Source organism: Pseudophryne corroboree, chromosome 9 (assembly GCF_028390025.1).
Source record: "Pseudophryne corroboree isolate aPseCor3 chromosome 9, aPseCor3.hap2, whole genome shotgun sequence".
In the NCBI taxonomy this organism is placed as follows: Eukaryota; Metazoa; Chordata; class Amphibia; order Anura; family Myobatrachidae; genus Pseudophryne; species Pseudophryne corroboree.
This window is the reverse complement of record NC_086452.1, coordinates 364,222,255-364,243,186: the sequence shown is the minus strand read 5'-3', so window position 1 is coordinate 364,243,186 and position 20,932 is coordinate 364,222,255. Positions and strand designations below refer to the sequence as shown.

The window sequence follows — 20,932 nt, the reverse complement described above, 5'->3', positions numbered from 1 at the left end:
CTCTTCTGTGGTGGCTGCAGAGTGCTCATCTACTAGAGGGCCGCAGATTTGGCATTCAGGATTGGGTCCTGGTGACCACGGACGCCAGCCTGAGAGGCTGGGGGGCAGTCACACAGGGAAAAAATTTCCAGGGCTTGTGGTCAAGCATGGAAACATCTCTTCATATAAACATTCTGGAACTAAGGGCCATTTACAATGCCCTAAGTCAAGCGAAACCCCTGCTTCAGGGTCAGGCGGTATTGATCCAATCGGACAACATCACGTCAGTCGCCCACGTAAACAGACAGGGCGGCACGAGAAGCAGGAGGGCAATGGCAGAAGCTGCAAGGATTCTTCGCTGGGAGGAAAATCATGTGATAGCTCTGTCAGCAGTGTTCATTCCGGGAGTGGACAACTGGGAAGCAGACTTCCTCAGCAGACACGACCTTCACCCGGGAGAGTGGGGACTTCACCCAGAAGTCTTCCACCTGATTGTAAACCGTTGGGAAAAACCAAAGGTGGACAGGATGGCGTCACGTCTAAACAAAAAACTAGACAGATATTGCGCCAGGTCAAGGGACCCTCAGGCAATAGCGGTGGACGCTCTGGTGACACCGTGGGTGTACCAGTCAGTGTATGTGTTCCCTCCTCTGCCTCTCATACCAAAAGTACTGAGAATCATAAGAAGGAGAGGAGTAAGAACGATACTCGTGGTTCCGGATTGGCCAAGAAGGACTTGGTACCCGGAACTTCAAGAGATGCTCACGGAAGACCCGTGGCCTCTACCTCTAAGAAAGGACCTGCTCCAGCAGGGGCCTTGTCTGTTCCAAGACTTACCGCGGCTGCGTTTGACGGCATGGCGGTTGAACGCCGGATCCTGAAGGAAAAAGGCATTCCAGATGAAGTCATCCCTACCCTGGTCAAAGCCAGGAAGGATGTAACCGCAAAACATTATCACCGCATTTGGCGAAAATATGTTGCGTGGTGTGAGGCCAAGAAGGCCCCTACAGAGGAATTTCAACTGGGTCGTTTCCTCCATTTCCTGCAAACAGGACTGTCTATGGGCCTAAAATTAGGGTCCATTAAGGTTCAAATTTCGGCCCTGTCGATTTTCTTCCAGAAAGAACTGGCTTCAGTACCTGAAGTTCAGACATTTGTAAAAGGGGTACTGCATATACAACCTCCTTTTGTGCCTCCAGTGGCACCTTGGGATCTCAATGTTGTTTTGAGGTTCCTTAAGTCACATTGGTTTGAACCACTCACCACTGTGGACTTAAAATATCTCACATGGAAGGTGACGATGCTGTTAGCCCTGGCTTCAGCCAGGCGTGTGTCAGAATTGGCGGCTTTATCATATAAAAGCCCTTACTTAATTTTTCATTCTGACAGGGCAGAATTGAGGACTCGTCCTCAATTTCTCCCTAAGGTGGTTTCTGCTTTTCACATGAACCAACCTATTGTGGTGCCTGCGGCTACTAGGGACTTGGAGGACTCCAAGTTACTTGACGTTGTCAGAGCCCTGAAAATATATGTTTCCAGGACGGCTGGAGTCAGAAAGTCTGACTCGCTGTTTATCCTGTATGCACCCAACAAGCTGGGTGCTCCTGCTTCTAAGCAGACTATTGCTCGTTGGATTTGTAGTACAATTCAGCTTGCACATTCTGTGGCAGGCCTGCCACAGCCAAAATCTGTAAAAGCCCATTCCACAAGGAAAGTGGGCTCATCTTGGGCGGCTGCCCGAGGGGTCTCGGCTTTACAACTTTGCCGAGCAGCTACTTGGTCAGGGGCAAACAAGTTTGCTAAATTCTACAAATTTGATACCCTGGCTGAGGAGGACCTGGAGTTCTCTCATTCGGTGCTGCAGAGTCATCCGCACTCTCCCGCCCGTTTGGGAGCTTTGGTATAATCCCCATGGTCCTTACGGAGTCCCAGCATCCACTAGGACGTCAGAGAAAATAAGATTTTACTTACCGATAAATCTATTTCTCGTAGTCCGTAGTGGATGCTGGGCGCCCATCCCAAGTGCGGATTGTCTGCAATACTTGTACATAGTTATTGTTAACTAAATCGGGTTATTGTTGTTGTGAGCCATCTTTTCAGAGGCTCCTTCGTTGTTATCATACTGTTAACTGGGTTCAGATCACAAGTTGTACGGTGTGATTGGTGTGGCTGGTATGAGTCTTACCCGGGATTCAATATCCTTCCTGATTATGTACGCTCGTCCGGGCACAGTATCCTAACTGAGGCTTGGAGGAGGGTCATAGGGGGAGGAGCCAGTGCACACCACCTGATCCTAAAGCTTTTATTCTTGTGCCCTGTCTCCTGCGCTATTCCCCATGGTCCTTACGGAGTCCCAGCATCCACTACGGACTACGAGAAATAGATTTATCGGTAAGTAAAATCTTATTTTTGTGCCTCCAGTGGCACCTTGGAATCTTAACGTGGTGTTGAGTTTCCTGAAGTCACACTGGTTTGAGCCACTCAAAACCGTGGAGTTAAAATTTCTCACGTGGAAGGTGGTCATGCTATTAGCCTTGGCTTCTGCTAGGCGTGTCTCAGAATTAGCGGCTTTGTTACATAAAAGCCCCTATCTGGTTTTCCATATGGACAGGGCAGAATTGCGGACCCGTCCACAATTTCTGGCAAAAGTGGTGTCATCTTTTCATATGAACCAACCTATTGTGGTGCCTGTGGCTACTCGTGACTTGGAGGATTCCGAGTTACTAGATGTGGTCAGGGCTTTGTAGGTTTATGTAGCCAGAACGGCTAGAGTCAGGAAAACGGAGTCGCTGTTTATCCTGTATGCATCCAACAAGCTGGGTGCTCCTGCTTCAAAGCAGACTATTGCTCGCTGGATCTGTAACATGATTCAGCAGGCTCATTCTGCGGCTGGATTGCCGCTTCCAAAATCAGTAAAAGCCCACTCCACAAGGAAGGTGGGCTCTTCTTGGGCGGCTGCCCGAGGGGTCTCGGCATTACAGCTTTGCCGAGCAGCTACTTGGTCAGGTTCGAACACTTTTGCAAAGTTCTACGAGTTTGATACCCTGGCTGAGGAGGACCTTGTGTTTGCTCATTCGGTGCTGCAGAGTCATCCGCACTCTCCCGCCCGTTTGGGAGCTTTGGTATAATCCCCATGGTCCTTACGGAGTCCCCAGCATCCACTAGGACGTTAGAGAAAATAAGATTTTACTTACCGGTTAATCTATTTCTCGTAGTCCGTAGTGGATGCTGGGCGCCCGTCCCAAGTGCGGACTTCTTCTGCAATACTTGTATATAGTTATTGCTTAAATAAGGGTAATGTTGTGGTTGCATCAGGGTTGATCTGATGCTCCGTTGTTGTTCATACTGTTGACTGGGTAAGTTTATCACAAGTTATACGGTGTGATTGGTGTGACTGGTATGAGTCTTGCCCTGGATTCCAAAATCCTTTCTCTGACGTCCTAGTGGATGCTGGGAACTCCGTAAGGACCATGGGGAATAGCGGGCTCCGAAGGAGGCTGGGCACTCTAGAAAGATCTTAGACTACCTGGTGTGCACTGGCTCCTCCCACTATGACCCTCCTCCAAGCCTTAGTTAGAATTCGTGCCCGGCCGAGGTTGGATGCACACTAGGGGCTCTCCTGAGCTCTTAGAAAGAATAGACTTAGGTTTTTTATTTTCAGTGAGACCTGCTGGCAACAGGCTCACTGCAGCGAGGGACTAAGGGGAGAAGAAGCGAACTCGCCTGCTTGCAGCCGGATTGGGCTTCTTAGGCTACTGGACACCATTAGCTCCAGAGGGATCGACCGCAGGCCCAGTCCTTGGTGTTCGGTCCCGGAGCCGCGCCGCCGTCCCCCTTACAGAGCCAGAAGCAAGAAGATGGTCCGGAAAATCGGCGGCATGAAGACTCTGTCTTCACCAAGGTAGCGCACAGCACTGCAGCTGTGCGCCATTGCTCCTCTCACACACTTCACACTCCGGTCACTGAGGGTGCAGGGCGCTGGGGGGGGCGCCCTGAGGCAGCAATAAAAACACCTTGGCTGGCTAAAATACCTCAATATATAGCCCCATTTTTCCCTCACAGCTCGGCTGGAAGGAAGCTCCCTGGCTCTTCCCTGCAATCTACAGTACAGTAAGAGGGAAAAGAGAGGGGGGGCATTAAATTTGGCAGTATATATACATATATTATATGAAAAGCAGCTATTAGGGACATAACTCAGTTAGTCCCTGTATATATATAGCGCTCTGGTGTGTGCTGGCATACTCTCACTCTGTCCCCCCAAAGGGCTTTTGTGGGTCCTGTCCTCGTTTAGAGCATTCCCTGTGTGTCTGCGGTGTGTCGGTACGGCTGTGTCGACATGTTGAATGAGGAGGCTTATATGGTGACGGAGCAGAGGCCGATATATGTGATGTAGCCCCCTGTGGGGCCGACACCAGAGTGGATGGATAGGTGAAAGGTATTAACCGACAGTGTCAACTCCTTACATAAAAGGGTGGATGACGTAACAGCTGTGGGACAGCCGGCTTCTCAGCCCGCGCCTGCCCAGGCGTCTCAAAGGCCATCAGGGGCTCAAAAACGCCCGCTCACTCAGATGGCAGACACAGATGTCGACACGGAGTCTGACTTCAGGGTCGACAAGGTTGAGACGTATACACAATCCACTAGGAACATCCGTGGCTTGATCCCGGCAATAAAAAATGTGTTACACATTTCTGACATTAACCCAAGCACCTCTAAAAATGGGTTTTTAGGTTGGGGAGAAAAAACAGGCAGTGTTTTGTTCCCCCATCAGATGAATAAATGAAGTGTGTGAAAAGCGTGGGTTCCCCCGTTTAGAAACTGGTAATTTCTAAAGAGTTACTGATGGCGTACCCTTTCCCGCCAGGAGGATAAGTTACGCTGGGAGATATCCCCTAGGGTGGATAAGGCGCTTACACGGTTGTCAAAAAAGGTGGCACTGCCGTTTTAGGAACGGCCACTTTGAAGGTACCTGTTGATAAAAAGCAGGAGGCTATCCTGAAGTCTGTATTTACACACTCAGGTACTAGACGGAGACCTGCAGATCGTGGCTGCAGCGTGGTCGGTGACCCTGTCAAACATGAGAACATATTAAAGACGTCGTCTTATATATGAGGGATGCACAGAGGGATATTTTGCCGGCTGGCATCCAAAATGAATGTAATGTCCATTCTGTCAGGAGGGTATTTGAGACCTGTCACGGGACAGGTGATGCTGACTTTAAAAAGATTCTGCCTTATAAAGGTGAGGAATTATTTGGGGATGGTCTCTGGGACCTCGTATCCACAGCCACAGCTGGGAAGAAATATTTTTACCTCAGGTTTCCTCACGGACTCAGAAAGCACTGTATTATCAGGTGCAGTCCTTTCGGCTTCAGAAAAGCAAGCGGGTCAAAGGCGTTTCCCTTCTGTACAGAGACAAGGGAAGAGGGAAAAAGCTGCACCTGTCAGCCTGCTCCCAGAATCAACATTCTTCTCTCGCTTCCTCTGAGCCCACAGCATGACGCGGGGGCTCCACAGGTGTAGCCAGGGACGGTGGGGGGCCGTCTCCAAAATTTCAGCGATCAGTGGGCTCGCTCACAGGTGGTTCCCTGTTTCTTTCAGATAGTATGTCAGGGGTACAAGCTGGAATTCGAGATATCTCCCCCCAGCCGTTTCCTAGATTATGGCTTGCCGACAACTCCCTCAGGCAGGGAGGCTGTACTAGAGGCAATTAATAAGCAGTATTCCCAAAGGTAATACTCAAGTGCCCCTACTTCAACAAGGACGGGGTTACTATTCTACACGGGTTGGGGTACCGAAACCGCATGGTTCGGTGTGACCCATTTATATTAAAATCCTTGAACACATACATAAAAAAATTCAAGTTCAAGATGGAATCGCTCGGGGCGGTTATTGCAAGCCTGGACGAGGGGGATTACATGGTATCCCGGGACATCAAGGATGCTTACCTGCATGTCCCCATTTACCATCCTCGCCAGGAGTACCTCAGATTTGTGGTACAGGATTACCATTACCAAGTCCAGACAGGACTGTACAAGGCACCGAGGGTGTTTACCGGGGTAATGGCCGAAATGATGATACTCCTTCGAAAAAAGGGAGTTTTAATTATCCCGTACTTGGACAATCTCCTTATAAGGGCGAGGTCCAAGGAGCAGTTGCTAGTCGGGGTAGCACTATTTTGGAAAGTGCTACAACAGCAGGGTTGGATTCTAAACAGTCCAAAGTCACAGCTGGTTCCTATGACACGTCTACTGTTCCTGGGGATGGTTCTGGACACAGACCAGAAATAAGTGTTTCTCCGGGAGGAGAAAGCCAAGGAGCTGTCATCTCTAGTCAGAGACCTCCTGAAGCCAAAACAGGTATCGGTGCATCATTGCACGCGAATCCTGGGAAAAATGGTAGCTTCCTACGAAGCAATCCCATTCGGCAGGTTCCATGCAAGAACTTTTCAGTGGGACCTGTTGGACATGTGGTCCGGATCGCATCTTCAAATGCATCGGCTGATAACCCTGTCTCCAAGGACCAGGGTATCTCTAAAATGGTGGCTGCAGAGTGCCCATCTTAAGGAGGGCCGCAGGTTCGAAATACTGGACTAGGTCCTAGTGACCATGGAGGCCAGCCTTTGAGGCTGGGGGCAGTCACACAGGGAAGAAACTTCCAAGGACTTTGGTCAAGTCAGGTGACTTCTCCACACAAAATATTCTGGAACTGAGGGCCAGTTACAATGCCCTGGGTCAGGCAAGGCCTCTGCTTCAAAACCAGCCGGTACTGATCCAATCAGACAACATCACGGCGGTCGCCCATGTAAACCAACAGGGCGACACAAGAAGCAGGATGGCGATGGCAGAAGCCACAAGGATTCTCCGATGGGCGGAAATTCATGTGTTAGCACTGTCAGCAGTGTTCATTCCCGGAGTGGACAACTGGGAAGCAGATCTTCTCAGCAGACACGACCTCCACCCGGGAGAGTGGGGACTTCATCCAGAAGTCTTCCAAAGGATTGTACACCTTTGGGAAAGGCCACAGGTGGACATGATGGCGTCCCGCATCAACAAAAAGCTATAAAAGATATTGCGCCAGGTCAAGGGACCCTCAGGCGATAGTTGTGGACGCTCTGGTAACACCGTGGGTGTACCAGTCGGTTTATGTGTTCCCTCCTCTGCCCCTCATACCAAAGGTATTGAGAATAATAATAAGAAGGCGAGGAGTAAGAACGATACTCGTGGTTCCGGATTGGCCAAGAAGAGCTTGGTACCCACAACTTCAAAAAATTATATCAGAGGACCCATGGCCTCTGCGGCTCAGACAGGACCTGCGGCAGCAGGGGCCCTGTCTGTTCCAAAACTTACCGCGGCTGCGTTTGACGGCATGGCGGTTGAACGCCGGATCCTGAAGGAAAAGGGCTTTCCGGAGGAAGTCATTCCTACGCTTATTAAAGCTAGGAAAGAGGTTACAGCAAATCATTATCACCACATATGGCGGAAGTATGTTGCATGGTGTGAGGCCGAAAAGGCCCCAACAGAGGAATTTCAACTAGGTCGATTTCTGCATTTCCTGCAAGCAGGAGTGAATATGGGCCTAAAACTGGGCTCCATTAAGGTACAGATCTCGGCTCTGTCGATTTTCTTTCAAAAAGAACTAGTTTCAGTACCTGAAGTTCAGACTTTTGTAAAGGGAGTGCTGCATATTCAGCCCCCATATGTGCCTCCTGTGGCACCTTGGGATCTCAACGTGGTGTTGAGTTTCTTAAAATCACATTGGTTTGAACCACTAAAAACCGTGGATCTGAAATATCTCACGTGGAAGGTGGTCATGTTATTGGCCTTGGCTTCTGCTAGGCGAGTATCAGAATTGGCGGCTTTGTCTTATAAAAGCCCTTATCTGATTTTCCATATGGATAGGGCAGAATTGAGGACTCGTCCCCAGTTTCTCCCTAAGGTGGTGTCAGCGTTTCACCTGAACCAGCCTATTGTGGTGCCTGCGGCTACTAGGGACTTGGAGGACTCCAAGTTGTTAGACGTGGTCAGGGCCCTGAAAATATATGTTTCCAGGACGGCTGGAGTCAGAAAATCTGACTCGCTGTTTATCCTATATGCACCCAACAAGCTGGGTGCTCCTGCTTCTAAGCAGACTATTGCTCGTTGGATTTGTAGTACAATTCAGCTTGCACATTCTGTGGCAGGCCTGCCACAGCCAAAATCTGTCAATGCCCATTCCACAAGGAAGGTGGGCTCATCTTGGGCGGCTGCCCGAGGGGTCTCGGCTTTACAGTTTTGCCGAGCTGCTACTTGGTCAGGGGCAAACACGTTTGCAAAATTCTATAAATTTGATACCCTGGCTGAGGAGGACCTGGAGTTCTCTCATTCGGTGTTGCAGAGTCATCCGCACTCTCCCGCCCGTTTGGGAGCTTTGGTATAATCCCCATGGTCCTTACGGAGTTCCCAGCATCCACTAGGACGTCAGAGAAAATAAGAATTTACTCACCGGTAATTCTATTTCTCGTAGTCCGTAGTGGATGCTGGGCGCCCGTCCCAAGTGCGGTGTATCTGCAATACTTGTACATAGTTATTGTTAACTAAATCGGGTTATTGTTGAGCCGTCTGTTGAGAGGCTCAGTTGTTTCATACTGTTAACTGGGTTTCATATCACGAGTTATACGGTGTGAATGGTGTGGCTGGTATGAGTCTTACCCGGGATTCAAAATCCTTCCTTATTGTGTACGCTCGTCCGGGCACGGTGTCCTAACTGAGGCTTGGAGGAGGGTCATAGTGGGAGGAGCCAGTGCACACCAGGTAGTCTAAGATCTTTCTAGAGTGCCCAGCTTCCTTCGGAGCCCGCTATTCCCCATGGTCCTTACGGAGTTCCCAGCATCCACTACGGACTACGAGAAATAGAATTACCGGTGAGTAAATTCTTATTTTCCTTGTACTGTCAGCTCTTCCGGGCACAGTTTCTCTAACTGAGGTCTGGAGGAGGGACATAGAGGGAGGAGCCAGAGCACACCAGTATCCAAATTCTTTCTTAAAGTGCCCTGTCTCCTGCGGAGCCCGTCTATTCCCCATGGTCCTTACGGAGTCCCCAGCATCCACTACGGACTACGAGAAATAGATTTACCGGTAAGCAAAATCTTTTTTTTTTTTAATTACACTTCTTGCTGCAGTTATATTTGTTTGTGTTTTAATATTTGAAATGTTTTCCTACTTGTTTTTAAGCCGAGGAAGTGATCCAGGAAATTGAGGCGTATGAGGGATTACAGGCATTGCGTCTGGAAGGCAACACCATAGGTGTGGAAGCAGCTAAGGCTATCGCCAAAGCTTTGGAAAAGCAATCTGACATCAAGGTGAGATGGTGTACAGCAGGGGTGGGCAGTTATTTCAGCTGGGGGGCCGCTTAACACTTCCAGCGAATATTCGAGGGCCACACACAAAATACTCAAAAAGAGATCCCTTTTTACACATTACGGCAGACAGCGTCCCCCTTTTTACACATTACGACAGACAGCGTCCCCTTTTTACACATTACGGCAGACAGCGCCCCCGTTTTTACACATTACGGCAGACAGCGCCCCCGTTTTTACACATTACGGCAGACAGCGCCCCCGTTTTTACACATTACGGCAGACAGCGCACCCGTTTTCATACATTACGGCAGACAGCGCCCCCGTTTTTACACATTACGGCAGACAGCGCCCCCGTTTTTACACATTACGGCAGACAGCGCCCCCGTTTTTACACATTGCGGCAGACAGCGCCCCCGTTTTTATACATTGCGGCAGACAGCGCCCCCGTTTTTACACATTACGGCAAACAGCGCCCCCGTTTCTCTGACGTCCTAGTGGATGCTGGGAACTCCGTAAGGACCATGGGGAATAGACGGGCTCCGCAGGAGACTGGGCACTCTAAAAGAAAGATTAGGTACTATCTGGTGTGCACTGGCTCCTCCCTCTATGCCCCTCCTCCAGACCTCAGTTAGAATCTGTGCCCGGCCAGAGCTGGGTGCTCCTAGTGGGCTCTCCTGACCTTGCTAGAAAAGAAAGTATTTGTTAGGTTTTTTATTTTCAGTGAGATCTGCTGGCAACAGACTCACTGCTACGTGGGACTGAGGGGAGAGAAGCAAACCTACCTGCTTGCAGCTAGCTTGTGCTTCTTAGGCTACTGGACACCATTAGCTCCAGAGGGTTCGAACACAGGGCCTGACCTCGATCGTCCGTTCCCGGAGCCGCGCCGCCGTCCCCCTTGCAGAGCCAGAAGACAGAAGAAAAACGATGAAATCGGCGGCAGAAGACTCCTGTCTTCATTAAGGTAGCGCATAGCACTGCAGCTGTGCGCCATTGCTCCCACAGCACACCACACACTCCGGTCACTGTAGGGTGCAGGGCGCTGGGGGGGGGGGGCGCCCTGGGCAGCAATAATATTACCTTTTGGCATAAAATACACATAATACAGTCAGTTAACTGTATATGTGTAAAAACCCCCGCCATTAAGTTACAGAAAACGCGGGACAGAAGCCCGCCGCTGAGGGGGCGGGGCCTTCTTCCTCAGCACACCAGCGCCATTTTCCCTTCACAGCTCCGCTGGAAGCACGCTCCCCAGGCTCTCCCCTGCAGTATCCAGGTACAAGACGGGTTAAAAAGAGAGGGGGGGGGGGGCACATAAATTTCTCTAACGTCCTAAGTGGATGCTGGGGACTCCGTAAGGACCATGGGGAATAGCGGCTCCGCAGGAGACTGGGCACATCTAAAGAAAGCTTTAGGACTATCTGGTGTGCACTGGCTCCTCCCCCTATGACCCTCCTCCAAGCCTCAGTTAGATCTTTGTGCCCGAACGAGAAGGGTGCACACTAGGGGCTCTCCTGAGCTTCTTAGTGAAAGTTTTAGTTTAGGTTTTTTATTTTCAGTGAGACCTGCTGGCAACAGGCTCACTGCATCGAGGGACTAAGGGGAGAAGAAGCGAACTCACCTGCGTGCAGAGTGGATTGGGCTTCTTAGGCTACTGGACATTAGCTCCAGAGGGACGATCACAGGCCCAGCCATGGATGGGTCCCAGAGCCGCACCGCCGGCCCCCTTACAGAGCCAGAAGGCAGAAGAGGTCCGGAAAATCGGCGGCAGAATACGTCCTGTCTTCAACAAGGTAGCGCACAGCACTGCAGCTGTGCGCCATTGCTCCTCAGCACACTTCACACTTCGGTCACTGAGGGTGCAGGGCGCTAGGGGGGGGCGCCCTGAGCAGCAATAAAAACACCTTGGCTGGCGAAAATACATCACATATAGCCCCCAGGGCTATATGGATGAATTTTAACCCCTGCCAGAATCCGTAAAAAAGCAGGAGAAAAGTCAGCGAAAAAGGGGCGGAGCCTATCTCCTCAGCACACTGGCGCCATTTTCCCTCACAGCTCCGTTGGAGGGAAGCTCCCCTGGCTCTCCCCTGCAGTCACTACACTACAGAAAGGGTTAAAAAAGAGAGGGGGGGCACTAATTACGCGCAGTATTAAAGATACAGCAGCTATAAGGGGAAAAACACTTATATAAGGTTATCCCTGTATATATATAGCGCTCTGGTGTGTGCTGGCAAACTCTCCCTCTGTCTCCCCAAAGGGCTAGTGGGGTCCTGTCCTCTATCAGAGCATTCCCTGTGTGTGTGCTGTATGTCGGTACGTTTGTGTCGACATGTATGAGGAGAAAAATTATGTGGAGACGGAGCAGATTGCCTGTAATAGTGATGTCACCCCCTAGGGGGTCGACACCTGAGTGGATGAACTGTTGGAAGGAATTACGTGACAGTGTCAGCTCTGTATAAAAGACAGTGGTTGACATGAGACAGCCGGCTACTCAGCTTGTGCCTGTCCAGACGTCTCATAGGCCGTCAGGGGCTCTAAAGCGCCCGTTACCTCAGATGGCAGATATAGACGCCGACACGGATACTGACTCCAGTGTCGACGGTGAAGAGACAAATGTGACTTCCACTAGGGCCACACGTTACATGATTGAGGCAATGAAAAATGTTTTACACATTTCTGATAATACGAGTACCACCAAAAAGGGGTATTATGTTCGGTGAGGAAAAACTACCTGTAGTTTTCCTGAATCTGAGAAATTAAATGAGGTGTGTGATGATGCGTGGTTTTCCCCCGATAACAACTGATAATTTCTAAAATGTTATTGGCATTATATCCTTTCCCGCCAGAGGTTAGGGTGCGTTGGGAAACACCCCCTAGGGTGGATAAAGCGCTCACACGCTTGTAAGGGCTCTACCCTCTCCTGAGATGGCCGCCCTTAAGGATCCTGCTGATAGAAAGCAGGAGGGTATCCTAAAATGTATTTACACACATACTGGTGTTATACTGCGACCAGCAATCGCCTCAGCCTGGATGTGCAGTGCTGGGTTGGCGTGGTCGGATTCCCTGACTGAAAATATTGATACCCTAGATAGAGACAGTATATTTTTGCCTATAGAGCATTTAAAAGATGCATTTCTATATATGCGTGATGCACAGCGGAATATTTGCCGACTGGCATCAAGTCTAAGTGCGTTGTCCATTTCTACCAGTAGAGGGTTATGGACACGTCAGTGGTCAGGTGATGCGTACTCCAAACGGCATTTGGAAGTATTGCCTTAGTAAGGGGAGGAGTTATTTGGGGTCGGTCTTTCAGACCTGGTGGCAACGGCAACAGCTGGGAAATCCACGTTTGTACCCCAGGTCGCCTCTCAACATGAGAAGATGCCGTATTATCAGGCGCAGTCTTTTCGTGGACAAGCGGGCAAAAGGTTCCTCATTTCTGCCCCGTGACAGAGGGAGAGGAAAAAGGCTGCAGAAATCAGCCAGTTCCCAGGAACAGAAACCCTCTCCCGCCTCTGCCAAGCCCTCAGTATGACGCTGGGGCTTTACAAGCAGAATCAGGCACGGTGGGGGGCCCGTCTCAATGAATTTCAGCGCGCAGTGGGCTCACTCGCAAGTAGACCCCTGGATCCTTCAGGTGATATCTCAGGGGTACAAATTAGAATTCGAGACGTCTCCCCCTCGCCGTTTCCTAAAGTCGGCTTTACCGATGTCTCCTTCTGACAGGGAGACAGTTTTGGAAGCCATTCACAAGCTGTATTCCCAGCAGGTGATAATCAAGGTACCCCTCCTGCAACAGGGAATGGGGTATTATTCCACACTGTTGTGGTACCGAAGCCGGACGGCTCGGTGAGACCGATTCTAAATCTAAAATCTTTGAACACTTACATACAGAGGTTCAAATTCAAGATTGAGTCACTCAGAGCAGTGATTGCGAACCTGGAAGAAGGGGACTACATGATGTCTCGGGACATCAAGGATGCTTACCTTCATGTCAAAATTTACCCTTCTCACCAAGGGTACCTCAGGTTTATGGTACAGAACTGTCACTATCAGTTCAGACGCTGCCGTATGGATGGTCCACGGCACCCCGGGTCTTTACCAAGGTAATGGCCGAAATGATGATATTCCTTCGAAGGAAGGGAATTTTAGTTATCCCTTACTTGGACGATTCCCTGATAAGGGTAAGATCCAGGGAACAGTTGGAGGTCGGTGTAGCACTATCTCAGGTAGTGTTGCGGCAGCACGATTGGATTCTCAATATTCCAAAATCGCAGCTGGTTCCGACGACTTGTCTTCTGTTCCTAGGGATGATCCTGGACACAGTCCAGAAAAAGGTGTTTCTCCCGGAGGAGAAAGCCAGGGAGTTATCCGAGCTAGTCAGGAACCTCCTAAAACCGAGCCAAGTCTCAGTGCATCAATGCACAAGGGTTCTGGGTAAAATGGTGGCTTCCTACGAAGCAATCCCATTCGGCAGATTCCACGCAAGAACTTTCCAGTGGGACCTGCTGGACAAATGGTCCGGGTCGCATCTTCAGATGCATCAGCGGATAACCCTGTCACCAAGGACAAGGGTATCCCTCCTGTGGTGGTTGCAGAGTGCTCATCTTCTAGAGGGCCGCAGATTCGGCATTCAGGACTGGGTCCTGGTGACCACGGATGCCAGCCTGCGAGGCTGGGGAGCAGTCACACAGGGAAGGAATATCCAGGGCTTATGGTCAAGCCTGGAGACATCACTTAACATAAATATCCTGAAACTAAGGGCCATTTACAATGCTCTAAGCTTAGCAAGACCTCTGCTTCAAGGTCAGCCGGCGTTGATCCAGTCGGACAACATCACGGCAGTCACCCACGTATACAGACAGGGTGGCACAAGAAGCAGGAGGGCAATGGCAGAAGCTGCAAGGATTCTTCGCTGGGCGGAAAATCATGTGATAGCACTGTCAGCAGTATTCATTCCGGGAGTGGACAACTGGGAAGCAGACTTCCTCAGCACGACCTCCACCCGGGAGAGTGGGGACTTCACCCAGAAGTCTTCCACATGATTATAAACCGTTGGGAAAAACTCGACAGGTATTGCGCCAGGTCAAGGGACCCTCAGGCAATAGCTGTAGACGCTCTGGTAACACCGTGGGTGTACCAGTCAGTGTATATGTTCCCTCCTCTGCCTCTCATACCCAAGGTACTGAGATTGATAAGATGGAGAGGAGTAAGCACTATATTCGTGGCTCCGGATTGGCCAAGAAGGACTTGGTAACCGGAACTTCAAGAGATGCTCACGGAGGATCCGTGGCCTCTACCTCTAAGAAGGGACCTGCTCCAGCAAGGACCCTGTCTGTTCCAAGACTTACCGCGGCTGCGTTTGACGGCATGGCGGTTGAACGCCGGATCCTGAAGGAAAAAAGGCATTCCGGATGAAGTCATCCCTATCCTGATCAAAGCCAGGAAGGATGTAACCGCAAAACATTATCACCGCATTTGGCGAAAATATGTTGCGTGGTGCGAGGCCAGTAAGGCCCGACGGAGGAAATTCAACTGGGTCGATTCCTACATTTCCTGCAAACAGGAGTGTCTATGGGCCTGAAATTGGGGTCCATTAAGGTTCAAATTTCGGCCCTGTCAATTTTCTTCCAAAAAGAACTAGCTTCAGTCCCTGAAGTTCAGACGTTTGTAAAAGGGGTACTGCATATACAGCCTCCTTTTGTGCCTCCAGTGGCACTTTGGGATCTCAATGTAGTTTTTGGGTTCCAAAAGTCACATTGGTTTGAACCACTTAAATCTGTGGAGTTAAAATATCTCACATGGAAAGTGGTCATGCTGTTGGCCCTGGCCTGGGTCAGGCGCGTGTCAGAATTGGCGGCTTTATCCTGTAAAAGCCCTTATCTGATTTTCCATTCGGACAGGGCGGAATTGAGGACTCGTCCTCAGTTTCTCCCTAAGGTGGTTTCAGCGTTTCACCTGAACCAACCTATTGTGGTGCCTGCGACTACTAGGGACTTGGAGGACTCCAAGTTGCTAGACGTTGTCAGGGCCCTGAAAATATATGTTTCCAGGACGGCTGGAGTCAGGAAATCTGACTCGCTGTTTATCCTGTATGCACCCAACAAGCTGGGTGCTCCTGCTTCTAAGCAGACTATTGCTCGTTGGATTTGTAGTACAATTCAGCTTGCACATTCTGTGGCAGGCCTGCCACAGCCAAAAATCTGTAAATGCCCACTCCACAAGGAAGGTGGCCTCATCTTGGGCGGCTGCCCGAGGGGTCTCGGCTTTACAACTTTGCCGAGCAGCTACTTGGTCAGGAGCAAATACGTTTGTAAAATTCTACAAAATTGATACCCTGGCTGAGGAGGACCTGGAGTTCTCTCATTTGGTGCTGCAGAGTCATCCGCTCTCCCGCCCGTTTGGGAGCTTTGGTATAATCCCCATGGTCCTTACGGAGTCCCCAGCATCCACTTAGGACGTTAGAGAAAATAAGAATTTACTTACCGAAAATTCTATTTCTCGTAGTCCGTAGTGGATGCTGGGCGCCCATCCCAAGTGCGGATTGTCTGCAATACTGGTACATAGTTATTGTTACCAAAAAATCGGGTTATTGCTGTAGTGAGCCATCTTTTCTAGAGGCTCCTCTGTTATCATGCTGTTAACTGGGTTCAGATCACAAGTTGTACGGTGTGATTGGTGTGGCTGGTATGAGTCTTACCCGGGATTCAAAATCCTTCCTTATTGTGTACGCTCGTCCGGGCACAGTATCCTAACTGAGGCTTGGAGGAGGGTCATAGGGGGAGGAGCCAGTGCACACCAGATAGTCCTAAAGCTTTCTTTAGATGTGCCCAGTCTCCTGCGGAGCCGCTATTCCCCATGGTCCTTACGGAGTCCCCAGCATCCACTACGGAGTACGAGAAATAGAATTATCGGTAAGTAAATTCTTATTTTACGCGCAAATCGATACAAACAAGCAGCTATTGGGAAAATCACTTATTAGCAGTGTAAATCCCTGTGTTATATAGCGCTGTGGTGTGTGCTGGCATACTCTCTCTCTGTCTCCCCAAAGGACTTTGTGGGGTCCTGTCCTCAGTCTAAGCATTCCCTGTGTGTGTGCGGTGTGTCGGTACGGCTGTGTCGACATGTTTGATGAGGAGGGTTACGTGGAGGCGGAGCAGGGGCAGATACATGTGGTGTCTCCCCCGACGGGGCCGACACCTGATTGGATGGATATGTGGAAGGTCTTAACCGACAGTTTCAACTCCTTACATAAAAGGTTCGATGACGCAGCAGCCTTGGGACAGCCGGGGTGTCAGCCCGCGCCTGCCCAGGCGACTCAGAAGCTGTCAGGGGCTCATAAACGCCCGCTAGCTCTGATGGTAGACACAGATGTCGACACGGAGTCTGACTCCAGTGTAGATGAGGATGAGACAAATGTACAGTCTACAAAAGCCATCCGATGCATGATTACTGCAATGAAAGATGTATTGCACATTTCTGATATTAACCCGGTTACCACCAAAAGGGGTATTATGTTTGGGGAGAAAAAGCAGCCAGTGACTTTTCCCCCATCTGATGAATTAAATGATTTGTGTGAAGAAGCGTGGAGTTCCCCTGATAAGAAACTAGTGATTTCTAAGAGGTTACTGATGGCGTACCCTTTCCCGCCAACGGATAGGTTACGTTGGGAAACATCCCCTAGGGTGGACAAGGCGCTAACACGCTTATCTAAAAGGGTGGCACTGCCGTCTCAGGATACGGCCGCCCTAAAGGATCGTGCGGATAGAAAGCAGGAAGCTATCCTGAAGTCTGTGTATACACACTCTGGTACTCTACTGAGACCTGCTATTGCTTCAGCCTGGATGTGTAGTGCTGCAGCAGCATGGACTGATACCCTGTCAGACAACATTGATTCCCTCGACAGGGATACTATTTTGCTAACCATCGAACATATAAAAGACGTCGTCTTATATATGCGGGATGCACAGAGGGACATTTGCCTGCTGGCATCTAGAATTAATGCAATGTCCATTTCTTCCAGGAGAGTATTATGGACTCGGCAGTGGACAGGTGATGCTGATTCTAAAAAACACATGGAGGTTTTGCCTTATAAGGGTGAGGAATTATTTGGGGACGGTCTCTCGGACCTCGTATCCACAGCAACTGCTGGGAAGTCGACTTTTTTACCTCAGGTTCCCTCACAGCCTAAGAAAGCACCGTATTATCAAATGCAGTCCTTTCGGCCTCAGAAAGGCAAGCGGGTCAGAGGAGCATCCTTTCTGGCCAGAGGCAAGGGTAGAGGAAAGAAGCTGCACCAGGCAGCCAGTTCTCAGGAACAAAAATCCTCCCCTGCTTCCACTAAGTCCACCGCATGACGTTGGGGCTCCACAGGCGGAACCAGGTGCGTTGGGGGCGCGTCTGCGAAACTTCAGCAACCAGTGGGTTCGCTCACAAGTGGATCTCTGGGCTGTACAAATTGTATCTCAGGGATACAAGCTGGAGTTCGAGGCGACTCCCCCTCGCCGTTACCTCAAATCAGCCTTGCCAGCTGCTCCCAGGGAAAGGGAGGTAGTACTAACGGCAATTCATAAGCTGTACCTCCAGCAGGTGATAATCAAGGTCCCCCTCCTTCAACAGGGCAGGGGTTACTATTCCACAATGTTTGTGGTACCGAAACCGGACGGTTCGGTGAGACCCATCCTGAATTTAAAATCCTTGAACACTTCTATAAAGAAGTTCAAGTTCAAAATGGAATCGCTCAGGGCGGTTATTGCAAGCCTGGAAGAGGGGGATTTTATGGTGTCGCTGGACATCAAGGATGCTTACTTGCATGTCCCCATTTACCCACCTCACCAGGAATACCTCAGGTTTGTGGTACAAGACTGTCATTACCAATTCCAGACGTTGCCGTTTGGTCTCTCCACGGCACCAAGAATATTTACCAAGGTAATTGCCGAAATGATGATACTCCTTCAAAAGAAGGGAGTTATAATTATCCCGTACTTGGACGATCTCCTCATAAAGGCGAGGTCCAGAGAGCAGTTTTTGGTCAGCGTAGCACTCTCTCGGGAAGTGTTGCAACAGCACTGCTGGATTCTGAATATCCCAAAGTCGCAGCTGATTCCTGCGACGCGTCTGCTTTTCCTGGGCATGATTCTGGACACAGAACAGAAGAAGGTGTTTCTCCCGGTGGAGAAGGCCCAGGAATTGTCATCTCTGGTCAGGGACCTCCTGAAACCAAAACAGGTGTCGGTGCATCACTGCACGCGAGTCCTGGGAAAGATGGTGGCTTCTTACGAAGCAATTCCCTTCGGCAGGTTCCATGCAAGGATCTTTCAGTGGGATCTGTTGGACAAATGGTCCGGATCGCATCTTCAGATGCATCGGTTGATCACCCTGTCCCCAAGGGCCAGGGTGTCTCTGCTGTGGTGGCTGCAGAGTGCTCATCTTCTCGAGGGCCGCAGGTTCGGCATACAGGACTGGGTCCTGGTGACCACGGATGCAAGCCTCTGAGGATGGGGGGCAGTCACTCAGGGAAGAAACTACCAAGGACAGTGGTCAAGTCTGGAGACTTCACTACACATAAATATACTGGAACTAAGGGCCATTTACAACGCCCTGAGTCAAGCAGAGCCCCTGCTTCAAAACCACTCAGTTCTGATTTAGTCAGACAACATCACGGCGGTCGCCCATGTAAACCGCCAGGGCGGCACGAAAAGCAGGATGGCAATGGCAGAAGCCACAAGGATTCTTGATGGGCGGAGAATCACGTGCTAGCACTGTCAGCAGTGTTCATTCCGGGAGTGGACAACTGGGAAGCAGACTTCCTCAGCAGGCACAACCTCCACCCGGGAGAGTGGGGACTTCATCAAGAAGTCTTCACACAGATTGTAAATCGCTGGGAACTGCCACGGGTGGACATGATGGCGTCCCGCCTCAACAAAAAGCTAAAAAAATATTGCGCCAGGTCAAGGGACCCTCAGGCGATAGCTGTGGACGCACTAGTGACACCTTGTGTGTACCAGTCGGTTTATGTGTTCCCTCCTCTTCCTCTCATACCCAAGGTACTGAGGATAGTAAGAAAGAGAGGAGTAAGAACTATACTCATCGTTCCGGATTGGCCAAGAAGAACTTGGTACCCAGAACTACAAGAAATGATCTCAGAGGACCCATGGCCTCTGCCTCTCAGACAGGACCTGTTACAACAGGGGCCCTGTCTGTTCCAAGACTTACCACGGCTGTGTTTAACGGCATGGCGGTTGAACGCCGGATCCTAACGGAAAAGGGCATTCCAGATGAAGTGATTCCTACGCTGATAAAAGCTAGGAAGGATGTGGCGGAAATATGTCGCTTTGTGTGGAATTTCAACTGGGTCGATTTCTGCACTTCCTACAGTCAGGGGTGTCTATGGGCCTAAAATTGGGGTCCAGATTTCGGCCCTATCTATTTTCTTTCAAAAAGAACTGGCTTCACTGCCTGAAGTTCAGACGTTTGTTAAGGGAATGCTCTGCATATTCAGCCCCCTTTTGTGCCTCCAGTGGCACCTTGGGATCTTAACGTTGTGTTGGATTTCCTGAAATCACACTGGTTTGAGCCACTTAAGACCGTGGAACTAAAGTATCTCACGTGGAAGGTGGTCATGCTGTTGGCCTTAGCTTCGGCTAGGCGTGTGTCAGAATTGGCGGCTTTGTCATGTAAAAGCCCATATCTGATCTTCCATATGGACAGGGCAGAATTGATGACTCGTCCCCAATTTCTCCCAAAGGTGGTATCAGCGTTTCATCTGAACCAACCTATTGTGGTGCCTGCGGCTACTCGGGACTTGGAGGATTCCAAGTTGCTGGACGTAGTCCGGGCTTTGAAAATTTATGTTTCCAGGACGGCTGGAGTCAGGAAAACTGACTCGCTATTTATCCTGCATTAGATTTTACTAAAACCCAGCGCTCGCTAACCACCAAAAATGTTTAATTTTATATATATAAAAATATATAAATATATCCACAAAAGATTCCTGCGTCTCCCACCGGTGATACTGTGCCACCAAAAATAATCTATATAGGAAAAATAGTATATACTATCAAGGGAACGCTTGAATCGTATTGGATTTTAAATATATGTATTTTATTCGTATTCTTGTTACAACATAAAACCATATGTAGGTGTAAATTCATGTATAAAATATACTAAAATCCACATACAATATCCACATAAAATAACTCATATAAAATTGCCCTTTATATTCATTTGTAAAAGGTGTCCATGGAGTATCTTTTGTATATATACATATACTTAATAGCAATTGTTATTGTTACATGGACAGCCGTTTCTTTAAAAATGCCGGAATGTAAGGTACAGTCATTAATTTTTGGCCACTTGTTCCGATTGATAGAATTTATCAGGGGGAGAGCGCTGTGTATTCAGCTGTCCACAGCGGTATGCTACGACCCCAATTTATATACTGCCATACTAGATCTCTTTAGCCGGAATAAAAGTATAGGAGAATAGCTTCACTCACTTATGAGCTTTCTTGTTGCTGACAGGGGGAGTCCGCTGTATTAGATATTGGCTGCAGCGATACACTCCACCCCTGTGCTGTCTGGCAACGGTGAATGTCACAGGTTACTCACGGCTGTAG

General features: G+C 49.6%; 1 protein-coding gene across 3 annotated transcripts in view; it reads left to right on the top strand.

Moving 5' to 3' along the window:
* Nucleotides 1-20,932, top strand: part of RANGAP1 (Ran GTPase activating protein 1) — a 198,073-nt gene that overhangs the window by 49,124 nt on the left and 128,017 nt on the right. For all 3 annotated transcript variants that reach the window (XM_063940734.1, XM_063940733.1, XM_063940732.1), the window contains one exon: nt 9,191-9,318. In XM_063940734.1, coding sequence (XP_063796804.1) covers nt 9,191-9,318 — 128 coding nt within the window. The remainder of the gene's footprint in view (nt 1-9,190; nt 9,319-20,932) is intronic.